General features: G+C 45.6%; 1 protein-coding gene across 5 annotated transcripts in view; it reads right to left on the bottom strand.

The window, feature by feature from the left end:
• Window positions 1-13,295, bottom strand: part of LOC146567824 (NLR family CARD domain-containing protein 3-like) — a 39,860-nt gene that overhangs the window by 25,208 nt on the left and 1,357 nt on the right. For 4 of the 5 annotated variants that reach the window (XM_085285687.1, XM_085285688.1, XM_085285686.1 and 1 more), the window contains exons 2-6: window positions 10,543-10,595; window positions 10,131-10,415; window positions 6,796-8,671; window positions 5,559-5,732; window positions 2,153-2,326 (exon numbers count right to left, since the gene is read on the bottom strand). In XM_085285687.1, the coding sequence (XP_085141813.1) occupies window positions 2,153-2,326; window positions 5,559-5,732; window positions 6,796-8,671; window positions 10,131-10,415; window positions 10,543-10,588 (2,555 nt within the window). In that variant the 5' untranslated portion in view covers window positions 10,589-10,595. The remainder of the gene's footprint in view (window positions 1-2,152; window positions 2,327-5,558; window positions 5,733-6,795; window positions 8,672-10,130; window positions 10,416-10,542; window positions 10,596-13,295) is intronic. The other variant, XM_085285689.1, reaches the window with a different exon arrangement.

Genomic DNA, 13,295 nt, shown 5'->3' with positions numbered 1-13,295 from the left:
TACGTTTAGATCCTCACACAGAGAGGCCGTGGTCTGCGGTGTGCTGGTTTTCCCTCTAAAGTCTGTGATCGTGTTTAGTCCCTGCCACATACTCCGAGGGTTGTCAAACTGTTGCTCCACCCTGTCCCTGTACTCACATTTGGCTGCTTTGATCGTCTTCCGGAGTTGGTAATGTGCGTGTTTGTAGTCCGATGTGTTCGCGGAGGCAAAGGCGGTGCTCCGTGCCGCCAGTGCCGCGCGAACATCTCCGTTAATCCAGGGTTTTTGATTTGGGAAGGATTTAACTGTTCTGGATGGGACGACATCTTCCACGCATTTCCTGATAAATCCGCAGACTGAGTCTGTGTACTCATCAATGTCCCTAGCAGCCACGTGAAACATTTCCCAGTCCGCGTGATCAAAACAGTCCCGCAGCGTAGACTCCGATTGGTCCGTCCAACAGTGCACCGCCCTCCGGGTTGGAGCTTCCTGTTTCAGCTTCTGCCTGTAGGCGAGCAGGAGCAGGATGGAGCGGTGATCTGATTGGCCAAATGGGGCGCGGGGGAGGGCTTTGTACGCATCCCGGAAAGAGGTGTAGCAGTGGTCAAGTAGCCGGTCTCCACGAGTGTTGAAATGGATGTGTTGGTGGAGTTTTGGTGAGACTTTCTTCAGGTTTCCCTTATTAAAGTCTCCGGCTGTGATAAACGCCGCCTCTGGGTGTGCGGTTTCCTCGCTGCTGATCGCGCTGTACAGTTCCCTGAGTGCTCGGTCAGTGTCGGCTTGTGGGGGAATGTAAACAGCCGTAATAATCACTGCTGTAAATTCCCTCGGTAGCCAGAATGGCCGGCACTTAATCATCGGGTACTCCAGGTCCGGTGAGCAGAAGGATTTGACCGGGTGCACGTTCGCATAATCACACCAGCTGTTGTTGATCATGAAACATACACCACCGCCTCTGCTTTTCCCAGTAAGATCCTGTGACCTGTCCGCGCGATGCACGGAGAACCCCGGTAGTTGTATTGCGGAGTCCGGTACCTTGTCCGATAGCCAGGTTTCTGTGAGGCAGATCACGCAGCAGTCCCGCATCTCTCGCTGGAATGAGATCCGTGCCCGAAGCTCGCACAGCTTGTTCTCCAGAGACGGCACATTAGCCAGTAATAAACTGGGTAACGGTGGTCTGTTAGTGCACTGTCTCAGTCGAACCAGAACGCCAGATCTTCTCCCTCTGCGTCGGCGTTTGCGGCCTCCAGGGCCAGAGAACAAAGGCGTCTCAGGTGAGATGAATGGGGGGTCTGCAAACGGAGCGTCCGTGTTGCAAAACTTGAACTCCGGAAAGTTATAAGAAAGTCGGTCTTTTATGTCCAGTAAGGTTTGTCGGTCGTACACAAGGAGACAAGTGCTGCTCGTGAAAAAATAAAGGAAAAGTAAAATTAAACACAGAAAACAGCTGTTGCTTGGGGGAGCTCGCGACGAGGCTGCCATACTCGGCGCCATCTTGTTATTCCACATACTGGACTTGTGGAATACCAAGAGATTAACTGCAGCTGTTTGTGCATTTTTTTTAAGAAGAAAGATTTGGTTTAGGTCGTGTTTTTGTCTCTGACAAAGGCGTGGGTGCGGGACTTCACGTGTGGAACATGGTGATTTAAAGCTCAGACAGTTTTACACCTACTGATGCTCTTAATCATTAACAAACAACCGGAAAGCAGAGCGATGATTAACCTTCATGTTTACCTGAGTATTTTCATTGTCACCATCTTGTTTTTTGAAAAATGGTTGTGGTGAGAAAGGAGCAGATCTGACTGTCTAATGACTTGCCAAGAACAAGGCTGAAGCTTTGAATTAACATAATTTTTTTAATGACCATTTTCTGTTGGCTGTGAGCTTAAATGAGCGACTGAGAGCTGTTTTATAAAGTCTACCTCACTTTTTTCTAGCTTCTGGTCTACATGTTGAGAAAACGCCCGTGACACAGCTAACCTAGACAAAGTCCAGACGCTTTTCATTCCAAGCTCCTTAGACTACAATGACCTGGATGACTGAGAATGTTCACAGACATACAACTTAGACACTGCACAGATCATGTTGATCTGGTCTATATTACCAGGATGTGTACGCATTTACTGACACCTCAACTTTCACATCTCATCACAACTAACACTTGGTGTCTGACCTCAGATACTCCAGTGTACAATGTGGACTCTCCAGAAAACTGCACAGCTGCTTCACGCCTGAGTCCTGCAGCTCATTTCCAGTCAGGTCCAGATGTTTCAGATGGGAGGGGTTGGATTTCAGAGCTGAACCTAAATGAACACAGCTGATCTCTGACAAACTGCAGGACCTTAGTCTGAGTTTATAAAAGAAAAAAAAGGAAAAAATATCAAAAACACAACAACAAATTTTTCTAAGTAAATATTTTTCAAAAAGGTTATTTTGACATGAAATCTCACCAGATATCGATAACAACGCATCCAATTCACACATGAAAAGATACCAAAACTGAAAATCTTAGAAATATGGTATCTAACTAGAGTCTTACTCTGGATGGCATTATCTGTGCCTCCAGTAATGCTATGAGGAACCTTGGATTCATTTTTGACCAGGATATGTCCTTCAACGCACATACTAAACAAATATTTAGGACTGCTTTCTTAACAGGCCCCTTATTTTATCTTAATGACCTTATATTACCATATCAACCTATTAGAGCACTCCGCTCTCACACTGCAGGCTTACTTGTTGTTCATAGAGTATTTAAAAGTAGAATGGGAGGCAGAGCCTTCAGTTTTCAGCCTTCAGTTTTCAGGCCCAGTTTTCAGAGATCACGAGCTGATCTCGGACAAACCACAGAGCTCCAATCTGAATAAAATTAAAAGATTAACTTTTGTGATTAAAATCATTCAGTGTCTCATAACGTCTCCAGAGATGAAAAAGATTCAGAAGGCAGAAGTTTTGATCATTCCAAACAGCTGAGGCCAACAGGATGGAGGTTCAAGCAGTCTTCAAGATACCTCAACATTTTTCTGATATTTGTATCTACAGTTCACGTAACATGTGGTATGCAAAAATCCAAATGGATGTATTTTTAAGACATGGAAATGTGACTCCAGACTCTTTGCCAAATCAAACTTCCATACCATACCAGTGGAGTCGCAGGATAACAACTAGCATTAGTGCTACTGACCGGTAGGCTGTTGGTGAAAACTGTGATACTAACAGGAAGGCATAGATGACAGAGGCCAAGAAAAGTAAGAGAGGAAGTAACGTGAAAGGGAAATAATGAACACAGAGACGGAAACTCCGTGAATCGCTACCTTATCATGGTGGAGGGGTTTGTGTGTTCCAGGGATCCCAGGGGCTATGTTGTCTGGGGGCTTTTGCCCCCTGGTAGGGTCTCCCATGGCAAATTGGTCCTGGGTGAGGGACCAGACAGAGCGATTGAGAAGACCCTTATGAAGAGAACATCGATTGAACAGTTTACCTTGCCCGGGATAGGGTTACCGGGGCCCTGCCCTGGAGCCAGGCCCGGGGAGGGTGCCCGAGGGCAAGCATCTGGTGGCCGGGCCTTAGTCCATGGGCCCATCCTCCCACAGGCCCACCACCCACAGGAGGCGCCATAGGGGTCGGGTGCATTGTGTGCCGGGCGGCAGCCAGGAGCGGAGGCCCTGGCGGACTGATCCCCGGCTGCCAAGACTGGCAATTGGGACATGGAATGTAACCTCTCTGGTGGGGAAAGAGCCTGAGTTAGTGCGTGAGGTTGAGAGGTACCGGCTAGATATAGTTGGGCTCACCTCTACGCATGGCTTGGGCTCTGGAACCAATCTCCTGGAGAGGGGCAACTCAGTCTGGAGTTGACCCTGGTGAGAGGCGGCGGGCTGGGGTGGGTATTTTAATATCCCCTCGGCTTGCTGCCAGTACATTGGGGTTTTTCCCGGTGGATGAGAGGGTTTGTTCCCTGCGCCTTAGGGTCGGGGAACGGGTCCTGACTGTCATCTGCGCTTATGCGCCGAGTGGCAGTTCAGAGTACCCAGCCTTCTTAGAGTCCCTGGGTGGGGTGCTGGAAGGTGCTCCACCTGGAGACTCTGTTGTCCTGCTGGGAGACTTCAATGCTCACGTGGGTAATGACAGCGAGACCTGGAGGGGCGTGATTGGGAGGAACGGCCTCCCTGATCTGAACCCGAGTGGTGTTTTGTTATTGGACTTCTGTCCAAATCACAGTTTGGCCATAACTAACACCTTGTTCGAACATAAGAGTGTCCATAAGTGCACGTGGCACCAGGATGCTCTAGGCCACAGGTCGATGATCGATTTTGTAATCGTATCAGCAGACCTGCGACCATATGTTCTGGACATTTGGGTAAAGAGAGGGGCTGAGCTGTCAACTGATCACCACCTGGTGGTGAGTTGGATCAGGTGGCGGGGAAGGACGCTGGACAGACCTGGTGCACCTAAACGCATAGTGAGGGTGTGCTGGGAACATCTAGCAGAGGCCCCAGTCCGCGAGATCTTCAACGCACACCTCCGGCAGAGCTTCAATGGCATTCCCGAGGGAGACAGGGGACATTGAGTCCGAATGGACCATGTTCAGCGTCTCCATTGCCGAAGCAGCTGCATTGAGCTGTGGCCCCAAGGTGGTTGGTGTCTGCCGTGGTGGTAATCATCGAACCAAATGGTGGACATGGTGGAACTGTTCGCAGCCGAGTGTGAAGCAGCGAGAATGAGGATCAGCACCTCCAAATCTGAGGCCATGGTTCTCAGCCAGAAAAGGGTGGAGTGCCCACTCCTGGTCAGGGATGAGTTCCTGCCCCAAGTGGAGATATTCAAGTATCTCGGGGTCTTGTTCGCGAGTGATGGGAGAAGGGAGCCGGAGATCGACAGACGGATTGGTGCAGCGGCTGCAGTGAAGAGGGAGCTGAGTGTAAAAGCAAACCTCACCCTATGGCCACGAGCTGTGGGTAGTGACCGAAAGAACGAGATCGTGGATACAAGCAGCAGAAATGAGCTTCCTCCGAAGGGTGGCTTGCCTCTCCCTTAGAGATAGGGTGAGAAGTTCAGCCATCCAGGAGGGGCTCAGAATAGAGTCGCTGCTCCTCCACATCGAAAGGAGCCAGCTGAGGTGGTTTGGACATCTGACAAGGATGCCTCCTGGGCGCCTCCTGGGGTTGGTGTTCCGGGCATGTCCCACCGGGAGGAGGCCCCGGGGCAGACCCAGGACATGCTGGAGAGGTTATATCTCTCGGCTGGCCTGGGAACGCCTTGGTGTTCCCCCGGAACATACACACACATACATGTGTACAGACCAGAACACAAGCACAAAAACTGCTCTGAGATGGACACCACCGAAAAAACAACACAATGGTGAATTGTGATGGCCAGGCTGAAAGTGTTGGATTCGGCAAGCTCCAGATAGAGAAAAATCCTGAGTGCCTTCCAATCGCATCACTAACTCACTCCACAGATAGTAACCAAATATATTACTGAACATTTGAACACAAGGTTGAAACTGATTTTAAATGTAAAAAAAAAGACAACTACCTTGTAGTCTGATAGTAACTAACAGCTGCAGGCAGTGAACTGACCTCAGAGCGTCCAGTTTACAGTTTGGACTCTTCAGTCCAGCACACAAAAGTTTCAGTTCTGAACCATCCAGGGTGTTTCCACTCAGGTCCAGCTGAATCAGACTGGAGGTGTTGGATTTCAGAGCTGAGGTCACACATTGAAAGTGAGACTCTGACAGTCCACACCACCTTAACCTGTGATGACAAACATTACAACAAAATAACCCAGCTGGACACTTCCTGTTGGACATTGTGCTCTGGACATCAGCTGATCTGACTGACATGAAACAGGAATCCTCCTCAGTCTGTCGGTTTGCTCTAACCCCACGCCTGACTCCACAGACTCCTGAGGCCATCTCCATCAGAAAAACATTTTAACTGTGACTCAGGATATTTGACTGAGTTCAGCTCAGTGACCAGTTTGTGAACTTTTGGTTCTTTCTTTAATTTTATTGATGTTCTTTCTTGTGGTCCCGATGTTCTCGTCTTTGCCCCCCTCTGTCTTCTCTGTGATACCTTCAGTGTTCCCCTCTCACTCTTATCATGTTTCTGTTGAGCTTCACTCCCTATTTATTTCTTTTCCTGTTTTACTTTGATAATCACTTTTCTCACGTGTCTTGTTTTGTGCTCTGTCCCTGTTTACAGTTGGACTTTGGCTCATTTTGGTCTGTTTGTGACAATAAAAAAAAATCCTCAGTTTTTTCTTTTAGTCCTGCATTTGGTCATCTCCACACCTCATCCAAACCGACCTCTTTCTGTGGAATGTCTGTGGAACATTTAGTGTAACAAATGAAATGAACTACTCAACAGTCAGACCTGACCATAATTCCCTATTAAAAGAATTCAATATTTAGAGATAAGGACAGATGATTGTGTGAACTTCAACATTGACTTCTACCTTCTGAAAAACTTGTGAACACAAACCAATTCAACCAGGCTTTGTAATGAAATAGGACTGATTTAGAAACTGTTTTTTTCTATGACACATTTCAGGAGCTGGGGTTGGCCTTTACACTCTACAGCTTGTTAACAGCTTGACTTGTACTGCGTGTAACCGGGTCATAAATGACATATTGTTATAATTACACAAAATGTGTTCTAAACCCCAAACTGTTATTGGTATACTGACTTTTAGGACCTCCAAGCTTTGGAAGTCCTTGGAGGCCTTGGATTTACTTGTAAGTCTTTCTTTTTACCTTTCGTTGTCAGACACAACGCAGGAACACACATGTGCATAGAGACAGAGATCTGCACTTACCGAGCCTTTCTGCAGTTCCTCACAGCTGGAATTAATCTGCGTTGTCCATCCACCGATGTGTTGTACTTCTTTAGGTCCAACTCATCCAGAACGTCCTCTGACATCTGCAGCATGAAGGCCAGAGCTGAGCAGTGGATCTCAGAGAGTCTCTCTGATCTGTTCTCTGACTTCAGGAACTCTTGGATCTCCTGATGTACTGAGAGGTCGTTCATCTCCATCAGACAGTGGAAGATGTTGATGCTTCTGTCAGGAGAGATTTTATCACTGTTCATCTTCTTCAGACTCTTAATGACTCTCTGGATGGTTCCTGGACTGTTCTCTGTCTGACCCAGCAGACCTCCTAAGAGTCTCTGGTTGGACTCCAGACAGAGGCCATGAAGGAAGCGGACAAACAGGTCCAGGTGGCCATTTTTACTCTGGAGGGATTTCTCCATGACTCTCTTGAGAAACAGACACTCGGATGGAACTTCATCATCATCATCATCATCATCAACATCAGATAAAGAATCAAATAGATAATCCTTACAGTCTTTCCCCACAAAGTTCTCCAGCACCTCTGTTTTATGTTCCCAGTCTTTTCCCAGGAACTCTTCCAGCACGTCTGTCTTTCTGTTGGTGAAACAGTGGAACATGTAGACTGCAGCTAGAAACTCCTGAATGCTCAGATGGACAAAGCAGTAGACTGTTTCTGAAAACATGTCATACTCATCAGCTTTAAAGATCTGTGTGAACACTCCTGAGTACACTGAGGCTGCTCTGATATCGATGCCACACTCTGTCAGGTCTGATTCATAGAAGATCAGGTTTCCTTTCTGCAGCTGATCAAAAGCCAGTTTTCCCAGAGACTCAATCATCTTCCTGCTCTCTGGACTCCAGTGTGGATCTGTGGCTTTATCACACTTGATGTTCTTTGTTTTTAGGTGAAATAGCACAAGGCGTAGGTAGAGCTCTGTGAGAGTCTTAGGCAGATCTTCGCTCTCTTTGTTCTTCATGACAAACTCCAGAACTGTAGCAGTGATCCAGCAGAAGACTGGGATGTGACACATGATGTGGAGGCTTCGTGATGTCTTGATGTGGGAGATGATCCTGCTGGCCTGCTCCTCATCTCTGAATCTCTTCCTGAAGTACTCCTCCTTCTGTGGGTCAGTGAACCCTCTGACCTCTGTCACCAAGCCAACACAGTCAGGAGGGATCTGATTGGCTGCTGCAGGTCGTGTGGTTATCCAGAGGCGAGCAGAGGGAAGCAGTTTCCCCCTGATGAGGTTTATCAGCAGCACATCCACTGAGGTGGACTTTCTAGGGTCAGTCAGGATTGTAGTTTTGTGGAAGTCCAGAGGAGGTCGACACTCATCCAGACCATCAAAGATGAACACAACCTGGACGTCTTCAAAGCTGCAGATTCCTGCTTCTTTGGTTTCAGTAAAGAAGTGATGAACAAGTTCCACCAAGCTGAACTTTTCCTCTTTCAGCAGATTCAGCTCTCTGAAAGTGAATGGAAACATGAACTGGATGTCCTGGTTGGCTTTGCCTTCAGCCCAGTCCAGAGTGAACTTCTGTGTTAGGACTGTTTTCCCAATGCCAGCCACTCCCATTGTCAGAACTGTTCTTACTGGTGCTTTTCTTCCAGGTGGGAGTTTAAAGATGTCTTCTTGTCTGATTGTAGTTTCTGGTCTGTCTGGTTTCCTGGATGCTGTTTCAATCTGTCTGACCTCATGTTCATCATTGACCTCTGCAGTCTCTCCCTCTGTGATGTAGAGCTCTGTGTAGATCTCATTCAAAAGGGTTGGGTTTCCTGCTTTAGGGATCCCCTCAAACACACACTGGAACTTCTGTTTCAGGTTTGAATTGAGTTTGAGGTGACAGGCCTGAAGAGTCTCTGGATGAAACAAAAACTGTCAATAAGATCATTGCCTGTAGAGTGGTCTGTACAGTATGAGGAAAAAGTTATTCAACTGCATCTATATGTGAATGTGACTTAAACCCAAGTCTACGGTTATGAAGTTATGACTTCGAGCTAAACTGATTTATTATAACTCATAAACAAATCACTGTGACACACTTATCCCTGGAGTCATTCAAACAAAACTCAGTGTAGGTTAGAAGTTCATGAACCAACAAAAACTTCAGTCAACAGTTAAAAAGCTGGAGTCCAGACAACAAAGCCAGATAACTGCATTGGTTAGAGCTGCAGTGACTTATCAAACAAAGAAATATCCTCAAACATTTTGAGTTTTTTATTTTTAGGGTCTTTTAATGCATTTACTATTTTCTTAGCATAGAGATTACACTTTACAGTTGGTAGAAGCTGTTAAATAAGGGAATCAGGATGATTCTTCCTTTACACATCAGCACAGAGGACAAGCGAGGACCCCAGGCCCTCCCTTTATTATTAGCAGAGACATAAGAACCAAAGCAAGGTTGACAGTCTGGCCAACAAACAGCTTGAGTTGAACAGCACCCAACCAGGATTGTTTATTCTTTTAAGACCTTGTCATTCACTCATACCAGATACAGCTATCATGTTAGCAATTAGAAAGAGAGACTAGTAAAAGCTGAGGAAGGTGGTCATTCAGCACATGTTCCCACATACGACACTGTGACGGTTTGTTTAGGTCTTCAGGGTCTGATGGAGTAAATCCTTCCTCTCAGGGTGAGTCAGGTCTCTCTCCTGACAATGAATTTTTTACCATTAACAAATTAGTTATGTCACAAACCACACAAAGTAAACTCTCTAACAATCCATCCACCATCTTCCATTTATCTGGGTCAGGCCCCCCAAAAAAGGGAGATGGGCCCATCCTCCTGAGAGCTAACCACCTGCAGGAGCCACCGTAGGGGTCAGGTGCAATTTGTGTTGGGCAGGGTCCAGGAGCGGAGACCCTGGCGGACTGACTCCTGATTACCAAAATTAGTGATTGGGATATGGAATTAACCCTCTAACCATCAAATGGAAATAATCCAATTTCAGTGTCTGAAACGAGGAAACTACTGGGTAACTACTGGCTTCTTGATTTTCACGTTTTTCAGCTCATTCATGAGGAGGTTCATGTGTTTTCACCAACCACAAAGACACAATTTTCATATCAGTGTCTTTGCAGATAACAAACGTGGATCAATCAAAAAGCAACAAACTTTAAATGAGATACAGAAATGTCCAGAGAAATGTAGCTCTGAAGAGAAAAGAGGATTTGTAATTAAAATATTAAGTAAAGGGTTCAATATATTCACAACAGAAAAAAACCTTTATTTACAGTTAAACACACACACACAGTTAAATCTCTCAGAATTGAAGTAAACTGAGCAATAAAACCATCATAACAACAAACAGAGCTCACCTGGCTGCGCAGATGGCTCAAAGGACAAATGCAGCTCAGAGGAGAGAGTCGGATCTATGGTCTGAAGATGTCTGATCATTATCCTGGTGGCAGTTCCTCCTTTTTTCTTTACTGTGTCAATCAAGTCACGAGCCTTATCTGCTGTGACCGAGTTCCCCTCCACTATTGATGCTTTCTCCAGATCATTCAGGACACGGTCCGTTACCAGAGCCTCCAGGAGCTGTGTGACGATTTCTTTTGAAACCCTCCAAACAAAGCTGCACCGTACCCTGCTGAGCTCATCCTCTACAGGAAAAAAGAGACATAATAAGCATGCATCCTACCTCACTCTTTGAAGGAAATGACAGCTACGATTGGTCAGTTTGAGCTTTGTGTGTTTCTGTGTTAATGTCCTAAAATACTGAGCTCCTACCTGCGGATGGAGCTGATAAAGCTGGCTGGTCTGGTTCAGACTCCATCTTTGATCTATGACAGAATGCGGTACAGTGAATCAGGATCAGCTGGTCTCATATCACTTATTGCAACACATCATAGCACCCCGGTTTCTGATGGAATCTTCTGTTTACACACTGCAGTGAAGTTATAGCACTGAGAAAACCTGCGGCTGATGTAGAATTACCAGTACTGGCTAGAAATATTTGGGTTCACCTCAACAAACAGGTCATGTTAGAAGCAGTTTCTTGGATTAAGGCTGGACTCTGTTCTATTTTCTCTTTCTCTCTTTCTCTGTTTCTCTTGTTGAGAGGCAGCGAACAGGGGTGGGTATACTTTTATATATATGGCCCCAGCTCTGTGTTTGGATATTGGGTTTCTCCAGAGGATGAGGAAGTTTTTTCCCTGGACCAATTAACGGGTCCTCATTGTTGGTTTTGCTTTGTACCACAAACAATAGTTCAGAATACTCAGCCATCTTGGAGTCCCTGAAAGGTGTTTGGGATCTACCTGATGTGAACCCAACTGATGTTCGGGTATTTGTAATCGTATCACAAGACCTGCAGCTCTACACCTTGTACACTCAGCAAGTGAAGCTTGGTTTTCACTTGCTACCTAGGGGTGAGATGGACCAGATGGTGGAGAAGGCCTGGCCCATTCAAACATACGAGTGTCGGCTGGGAGCATCTGGCAGAGGTCCCAGTCTGGAAGAGCTCCAAGCTTTAACAGCATTTTAAGGGAGTTTAGGGACACTGAATCCTGATGTACCATCTTCCAAATGTGGTATCTAACCGGGGCCGTTTTTCCATTCTCAAGTATGCAAGTCCATTCTTCATAAGTTCACATGGGAGTCCAGGCTTTCCGAGAATGCAGCACAATCATTCTACAATTGGAGCAGCGGTGTACTTCATGACATCAGGAGTTTTTACTGCCGCCCCCTCTGAACTGTGATTAATATTTGGAATGGAAATTACACATGATGTAGTTAAATCTTTTTTTTTTTTAAGTGACTTTGACAAAATTGGCTTTTCTGTATTGTCTGTTTCATAATGTCTAATAAACTTCATACAGTTAAACACAATCACTACATGACTGAAAAACAAGCTTAATCCATCTTAATAAACATAGTACACATGTATGCCTGAAACAAACAGGTGAGACGTTAGAACGCTTTTATTTCTATTTTAGTAAACACTCAAACCTACAGCACACAGCTGCTGGGGTTTGGAAGAGAACTGAACAAATATTTCAAATATAATGTGATCATTGTTGGAGCACTTTTCAGGATCTCCACGTATTACCATGCTGTTTTTGTTCCCAGGGAAAATGTTTCCTCGTGAATTTTTAGTGTTAGATTAAATTCAGTTAGCTGTTTAAATAAGAACAGAACATTTTACATCAGGGGATATGACAGAAATATACTGACAGCTCTCCAAGTATGATGTCAATATTAACCCTGGAGAACCCATGGGGTCCAGATGAACACATTCAACTTTTGGGGAGGTAGAATGGGAGGCAGAGCCTTCAGTTTTCAGGCCCCTCTTCTGTGGAACCAGCTTCCAGTTTGGATTCAGGAGACAGACACTATCTCTACTTTCAAGATTAGGCTTCAAACTTTCCTTTTTGCTAAAGCATATAGTTAGGGCTGGACCAGGTGACCCTGAATCCTCCCTTAGTTATGCTGCATTAGACGTAGGCTGCCGGGGACTCCCATGATGCACTGGGTGTTTCTTCTTCACTCATGTATTAACAGACCTCTCTGCATTGAATCATATCTGTTATTAATCTCTGTCTCTCTTCCACAGCATGTCTTTTATCCTGTCTTCCTTCTCTCACCCCAACCAATCGCAGCAGATGGCCCCGCCCCTCCCTGAGCCTGGTTCTGCTGGAGGTTTCTTCCTGTTAAAAGGGAGTTTTTCCTTCCCACTGTCGCCAAAGTGCTTGCTCATAGGGGGTCATATGATTGTTGGGTTTCTCTCTGAATCTATTATTGTAGAGTGGGCCGTACAATATAAAGCACATTGAGGCGACTGTTGTTCTTGTTATTTCAGGCTTTATAAATAGAACTGAATTGAAAATGATTTGCAGTCACCTAGAGGACCATGAACCCCTCTGTACCCCAAAGTATTCTGCAGTCTAAGGCGAGGTCATCTGTCCTACAGCTAACTTGGGACAGCAACAGGAAAAGTGATGGAAAATGGAGGGATGGATATTTGTATTTAATATATAAAAACTGAATTTAAACTTTCATATTTTAATGAGCGCATCTTGAACTAACCCTCAAATAAAATATAAGATTTGTGTCACACAAGGCAACTCAAGAGTCTGATGTGACTGTTCCTGAGTTTAAATCTGAAGGTTTTGCCATCAGCACTGAACGCTGGAACAACCTGCTCGAGGACAAAAGCCTGTCAGCATCAGCTGCTTGCTTTGAATCAGCTCTGCTCTCATATGTGGACATCTGCCCTGTTGTGACTCAAAAACCTAAATCAAACTCAGTGAGTGTCAGTCATATTCAGTAGAGTTTGTTTCTTCCCATTTTAGTTTGAGAAAATATTTTAATCAACAAACTTTACGTTTCGATGTTGGTTTTATGGGACTTTTTATTCCACTTAGCTTTGCTCTAAATCCTAAAGGCAGGATAAGAAGACCCGAGCTGTGGGGGAATATTTTAGAAGGCTTTTCCATGACTTTGGTAGAAAACAGCCTGATGTGGAGGAGAACTGATGAGGG

This window comes from Mchenga conophoros, linkage group LG9, assembly GCF_057382185.1.
Source record: "Mchenga conophoros isolate Kocher_MC1m ecotype Shallow Benthic linkage group LG9, M_conophoros_male_GT1.1, whole genome shotgun sequence".
NCBI lineage: Eukaryota > Metazoa > Chordata > Actinopteri > Cichliformes > Cichlidae > Mchenga > Mchenga conophoros.
This window is presented reverse-complemented; position numbering and strand designations above follow the sequence as displayed.